A 7,199-nucleotide genomic window follows, 5' to 3' on the forward strand; every position below is an offset into this window, starting at 1 on the left:
AGAGAAGGAAGAACTGAAATAAGACAGGATCAGTGAGCTTTCCACATCAAGTGGTGGAAAATTGTTGTGAATGTGGTGAAGACACAAGCGCAGAGTCAGAAAGGGAAGAGAATGGGCAGCTTCTTTTTAAATAATAGTTTTTAAAAGACAGAGCAAAGAGATGTGTCATTAATACACCTTTGGAAATAGAACAAAATAACTTTTCTTCACACCTTCCCTACGATCAAAATAAAATGCAGTTATCATAAATTTTGTCTTGTGGACAAAGAACACGAGCTGAGGCTCTTCATTTGAGTTTGCAAAAATAGTTATGAAATTGGAAGTAAATCCAAACTATCCCAACACCAGTTCTATGAAGTGATATTATGACAGTATGACAATCAGTATTAGCATTCCTCCTTACACAATGCATGAACAGGAATAACTCCTAAAGTAACCCCCCATCAGACCAGAGACACGCTTCTAACATCCCCTTTTTGCTTGCAGGGCAGCAATGCTTAGGGAAAACCAGAGCCACATGACAGAATTCCTTCTTCTTGGACTGACCAGTAATCCCAAACAACAGGTATGGCTTTTTGCCAGCTTTCTTACCATGTACCTGGTCAATGTGATTGGCAACTCAGTCATCATTGCAGCCATCCAGAGAGATACACACCTACATACTCCCATGTACTTCTTCCTCTCCAACCTGTCCCTGGTGGACATCTGCTTTACCACTGTCATCGTGCCACAGATGTTAGTGAACTTGCTGACACAGAGAAAGACTATCCTCTTTACCCAGTGCCTCACTCAAATGTATTTCTTTGTGGCCTTTGGTATTACAGACAGTTTCCTCTTGGCTGCAATGGCCATTGACCGTTATGTTGCCATTTGCAATCCACTTCATTACACCACAACCATGAGCCCCAGGCGCTGTGGCTTGCTCGTGATAGCATCCTGGGCAGTGTCCCATCTTCACTCCCTCACCCATACCATTCTAATGGGCCGCCTTTCTTTCTGTGGAGCCAATGTTATCCATCATTTCTTTTGTGATGTGCAGCCACTGCTGACACTCTCCTGCTCTGACACCTCTATCAATGAGCTTTTGGCCTTCACAGAGGGCTCTATCGTGATCATGAGCCCTTTCATCTTTATTGTTGTCTCCTATGCCTACATCACTCGGGCTGTTCTGAGGGTCCCCTCCGTAGGGGGAAGGTACAAAGCATTCTCTACCTGTGGGTCCCACCTCACAGTTGTGGCTCTATTCTATGGAACCATAATATCTGTGTACATTCGTCCCTCGTCCACCTACTCGGTGACGAAGGACCGAGTGGTCACTGTTATCTACACAGTAGTTACCCCCATGATGAATCCTTTCATATACAGCCTTAGAAACAAAGACATGAAACAGGCTTTGAAAAAGCTGACTAGAAGAAAGGAGTAGAATGTGCATATTTGACTACCTATAGAAATCATGTCAACAGTTCAACAATGTGTTACTGTATTTGTGCCGTGTCTGATTCTAGACAGTGATAGAACATTAGAGCATTGCACAGGTACCAAGACAGGTTCATGCCAGAGATCCATGAGGTTGTTTGGAAAAACTACTTAGAGTCTATGGTGGCCCACAAGCCAAACCTTTCCTGGTACTTTGTAGCACTACAAGATTCTCATTTTATCCCAGTCCTCTTTCCTTCCCTGTTTCCCTCCGTAGATCTCAAACTGAGTCTGAAAGTTTCCACTTATCCACTGCCCAATAAATCCCCTTTATTCTGTAATGGTTCATGTCTATGAATTAATTAGGCTGTGGTAAGGGATAATAACCATATAACTGGTATTCTGCCTTTGACTCTAAGATTACTTCTATAAAACATTATTGTTTTAAAATAAGTAAATAAATAAGAAGAGAAACCCTGTCTCAAAATAAAATAAAATAAAAGATTATTATTGTATCCAGTGAGTAAGTGAAAAAGACCACCTTCCTCCAGATAGGTGGATGTCGTCCAATCCATCAAGGGCCCACAGAATTATCTATGTGGGTGGTTATTATCCAGTCCATCACAGATTCACAGAACAAAGAGACAGAGAAACAGTTTATGCACTTTCTTCTTCAGCTTAGGCATCCACGTTCTGCCCTTAATCAGCCCTCTTGAGTCTCAAATCCTTAGATTCAGATAAGGATTTACAATACTGACTTCCCCTTGTTCTCAGGCATTTGGGGATGAACTACACTATTGTCTAGGTTTCCAGCTAGGGTTTTTGGGCCCAGGCTGGTGGGAAGACAGTCAGTGGCCCGCATGGCTCCTACCTCATTTTAAGTAAATAAGGGGCAGAGAACTGGGGGAGTTAGAGAAGCAGAATAGTTTATACGTCATGGAAAGACATTTAAAGGAAGGAAGGTAAAATGGAGAGGATTGGGCAGATGTTGGAGGCCAACTTGCCACCTGGATCCATGGTGACAGCAGTGAGAAGTAGACTAAGAAGAAAAGTCTGCTTGCCACCCTGGACCATGGTGATGTCCATTTCAGGCAGCTACTAAGAGGCATGTGTGGGTCCCTGGTCCTACAGTGGTCAGTGTCTGTGCTGATATCCATGCCTCCTGTTGCCTGAGTGCCACACTGACTCCAGTGAGCTGGACAACCTCCTGTGGCTGAGTTCAGGTTCACAAGCCATGCTGCCACTGGGGCTGTACTGATCCAAATGGCTTTTGCTGTTACTTGGGGTCATGGTGACAGCCAGGCCTAGGCTGCTACCAAGGACCATGTCTGTGCCCATGACCCTACTGCAGCTGAGGTCTATGTTGATGCCCACATCCCCACAGCATCACCAAAGGCCATATGAAGCCTGGGGTCTGGGCTGCATTCTGAGGTGTCCTGAGGTCGTGCTGACACATCAGAGTCATCCTGATCTGAGTGTCGGGAACTACCACTCAGAACAAGGATGTCAACCAAACTAAGCTGCTGCCTGAAGCCATCTATGGGTCTGCAACTGGGCTCTGCATTGAACTCTGTGACACAGTTACCCATACAGAGGCCCAGGATCTGAGCTGGAGCCTGCGGCTTAGGTGGAGTCAGGGGGGACACACCACAGCAGAGGCCATACAGAGGTCCAGGCTGCCACCGAAGGCCATATCTAGGTCCATGGCCCTAAAGTGGCCAGGATCCGGATTGACATATATGGCTCCGGCTGCCACCGAGTGCCATGAAGAAGACCGGGGTCAACCCAGCCACCTGAGTCTGGGTTAGTGTCCAAGAACCAGGATGCATCCATATCTGAGTGGCCTGCAAAGCTACTGAATGGTGTGGAGACATCTGGGCCTAAAATGCTGCTGAGGGCCATATCATGGTATGAGGCCCTATTGCAGCCAGGGCCAGTGCTGATGTCTGATGATCCTGCTACCGTCAAAGGGGGTGAAGACACCTAAGATCAAGGGCCAAGTTAGTATCTCAGAGCCGTACCACCATTGGGGGTAGTGGTGACATCCAGACCCAGCTACTGCTAAGGACCATGTCAAGGTCCATGTTCCTACCGCAACTGAGGTTATGAACAAAGTCTGGGTCCTGCTCTGCCAGTAATGGTCACATAGATGCCCAGAGTTAGAGCCACAACCTGAGGCTTTGGTGGTGTCCATGGCTGCTTCAGTGGCCATTCCTTCCACCCAGAGCCAAGATGTCATCGGGCCTAAGCTGCTGCCAAGGGCCATGCCTGGGTCCATGGTCCAACAGCAGCTGGGATCTGTGTTGATATCTGTGGCCAGTGTCACCTCAGGAAGCCTTAGGAATCATGCAAGATGAAATCAGAGGGTTATACTGAGCCAGTCCCTACCTTCACTGCCCTGGGAAAACTGGCCTTGCCTCTTGCTGCCCACTACAATAAGAGAGCTGGCTCCTGCACCTGAGAGAGAGGGCCCCCACCCCTCATCACAGTCAAGGATGAACATACCCTGAGGGCATGCATGTAGGGGAGATGACTCTATCACCTCACCTGAAGTAGGTAGACCCAGTGGCTGGAGCTGACCTGTTTGGATAACACCCAGGCCAACAACTGGGCCTTGGGTCAACCCACCCTAGCATCTACCCCATCGGGGACCTACTGGAGCTCATGGAGGGACTGATCATGTGGAAAGATACATAAAAGATCTCCAAGACACATGATACCCAGATGAGCTCCAGTGAAGATCCAGTGAGGAATGTATACCAAAAACTAGGGGCCTTGAACCAGACCAATGACTCATTGCAATGGACAGTTATCAGTCAAGCTGATGGGACAAAGGGGTACACTATATGACATACTGAAGCCTCCAGTGCCATCAGGACCTATGAAGAGGTGATGATGGAGAGGCAGGAGAACAGGAGAAGCAGAGGTTTCTCTGTTTGGAGTGTGATTTTTGTTCTATTTTGCTTTATTGAGGATTTTTTTTGTTGTTCCTACTTTTGTTTCTTTACTTGCTTGCTTATTTTGTTTTGTTTTCTTTTGTGGAGGAGATGCAACAGGGATGGGGGGGTGGAATATGAGGGGACCAGGAAGTGAACAGAATTGGGGTGCATGATGTGAAATCCCCAAAGATTCAATAAGGAAGTATGTGGCTTTATTATAAAACCATATTATAAAAGATTAAATATAAGAAAATTGTTCCTACACATTTAATGTATTTATATATTATAAATTTTTATAAATAAATACTTGCATCAGCTTTATTTGTTATAAGCAGACCTGGAGATAACCCAGACACGTATCAATAGGAGGACACACTTAGGAAAGAGTGATAACCCCTATGCTGAACTCAGGGAACATCTTGGAAAGAGAGGGTGAAAGTAAGAGCCAGAGTGCTAGGAAACACTGTTTTCTGGACAGGACATGGATATAACACTTACACTCATAGCATCTGCAGTTACTACATAGGACCTCTAAAATACTGGGCCCATTAACATTCCAGCATAGATGAGAGAGGGGCACATGACGCCCTCAGAAGCTATTGGCAATTAATGGCTGCTGGAGAAACCATTTTTCTTCAGGGGTTTAATAAGAAGCTCAGTCTTCATTGGTAACACCATACCCATACACATCCAAGCAACCCTGATAAAACTAAAAGAGTTAGGAAAATAAATAAAAGAAAGAAAGACATGACACTAGGCAGAAGGCATGTTAGGAAAGAGAGTTTCAGAAGGAATGAAAAGAAAATAAAAGAAGGAATGGGGTAAATATAATGAAAACAGAGGTGATCCATGTATAATGAAATTTGACAACTTTTAGAATACAGCATATTTATTCTTTGAAAATTGCATGTGTGTACAATATTTCAATAACATCTCCCTCCTGGCCCCTCACCTCTAACTCCTTCCAAATCACCTCATCACATCTCCCTTCCAGCTCTTTTTTGTGTACTTTTTCTAATAATTAATAACTTTTCCTAATAACTTTGGTGCTGCTGATATGTGCATGGACATAGGGCCATCCACTGAAGATGGGAAACCACCCAGGACAGCATCCCTGAAGAAGCCATCAGCTGCTCCTAGCTTCTCAGCTAGAGGAGGTTTTGTGGGGCCCTCCACCATCCATGTTGGAATTTCTACTGGCTTGACAATATCTCAAACATTAGAATAATCTTCCTAAAGAAGCCCTTATTACCTCTGCAAATTTCATATACATCATATCTCTGCCTTCTGGGGCCAAAGAGAGCAAGTCACTGTTTTTTCTAAATGCTAGAACTTTAGGTCTTGGAAAGCAGTTCTGATACCAACCCCAGGCCAATTCTGCCCCACCCATTTATTATTGTTTATTTTCTGGTGAGTGGTGGGTTTTCCTCTTGAGGATTGGAATTTAATTAGAAGTTATGGAATAAAGAAGTTATAGTAATGGGAGGATAATTAAGAGACTGTAAGTACCAGTGCTTACTTAACAAGCCAGGATTACCTGATTATGGTCAGAGGGAATGTCAATGAGGCCAGGGTCAGAGGGGTCAAAGAAGAGTGAAGCTAAAACAAGTTTATTGCAAGAAATCAGACTTTGTATCCCCTTATCAGAAACAGAAGATAATGGTGGTGGCCAGGAAGAATACAACTGTAGTTGCCAGGATATAATGATGTTTACCAGCTATACAGAGTACACACAAGTTTAGTGTCTCAGACCAGTTGTCCAGCCAAGCTTCCATATGCTTCACTGACTCCTAGGGAATGCAGAGATACACAGATGACATAAATGTTCCACTGCCTGACAGAGTGCCTCAGTTTCTCAGGAACTGATAGATACACAGTGCCCTGGGAGCCACAGACTCTATACCTATGACACATACCTCTCAAGGCAGCTAGACCAGGCCAACTCCATAATTCCCTGCAGGAGAAGTCTCATGTTTCCAAGACCTGATTACTCTTAAATAAAGATGCTTTGATTCTGCCAGGAATAAAGACCCCAGGGTCTAGGGGGACAACAAGGAGGTTGGACATCTGTTCTATCTTGCTTCTAACAACCATGTCTGGGATTGGATTCCAGGAGGCACTACACATAGATAGCTCATAGAACTTGTGTCTCTGTTTCTGAGAAACATTAGTCTCCGAGTCCATGCTGTTAGGGAAAACACTGGGGCTTTCGTCACTGAAAAAGCAGACCCAACGAACTCTGTTCCCAGTGATAGAGAAAGGTTCTGAGGATGGTCAAAAATTCCAGGAAGGTGTCAAGATGGAAGTCTCTGATCTCTCTTTTCTCTTCTCTCACATGTACATACACCCTGCTCCTCTCTCACCACCCTCTTGATCATCCAGAGGAAGCCTTGATCATATTCATGAACTCTTTCATAGGCTGAAGCTGATACATATCCATGCTCTTAGAACAGTGACGGTATTACAACTGTTCTTCTAGTTACAATTACCATTGCTTTGATGGAACATCACAATGAAAAGCAAGTGGGGAATGGAGGGCTTGTTTGGATTACACTTCCAGGTTGTACTCCATGATTGAAGGTATTCAGGACAGGAATTGAAGCAAGGCAAAACCCCATGCAGAGGCCATGGAGGGCTTCTGCTTACTGGCTTGTTTTCCAAGGCTTGCTTAGCCTGCTTTTGTAATAGAACCCAGGACCACCAGCCCTGGATGGCACCACCCACCAAGGGCTGGGCCCTCCCCCATCAATCACTAATTAAGAAAATAACCTACAGGCCTGCCTGCAACCTGATCTTATGGAGTCATTTTCTTGGTTGAGGCTCCCTCCTCTCAGACTGTAGCTT

The 7,199-nt window shown here is 45.0% G+C and overlaps 1 protein-coding gene across 1 annotated transcript; it reads left to right on the top strand.

The window, feature by feature from the left end:
• Positions 1 to 493: 493 nt before the first annotated feature.
• LOC127222148 (olfactory receptor 1L6) lies at positions 494 to 1,423 on the top strand. Its single transcript, XM_051184027.1, has one exon. It carries the CDS (start codon positions 494 to 496, stop codon positions 1,421 to 1,423), a length of 930 nt encoding a protein of 309 aa, XP_051039984.1.
• Positions 1,424 to 7,199: the final 5,776 nt, after the last annotated feature.

The sequence above is a fragment of the Phodopus roborovskii genome, unplaced genomic scaffold (assembly GCF_943737965.1).
Source record: "Phodopus roborovskii unplaced genomic scaffold, PHOROB, whole genome shotgun sequence".
Taxonomy (NCBI): Eukaryota; Metazoa; Chordata; class Mammalia; order Rodentia; family Cricetidae; genus Phodopus; species Phodopus roborovskii.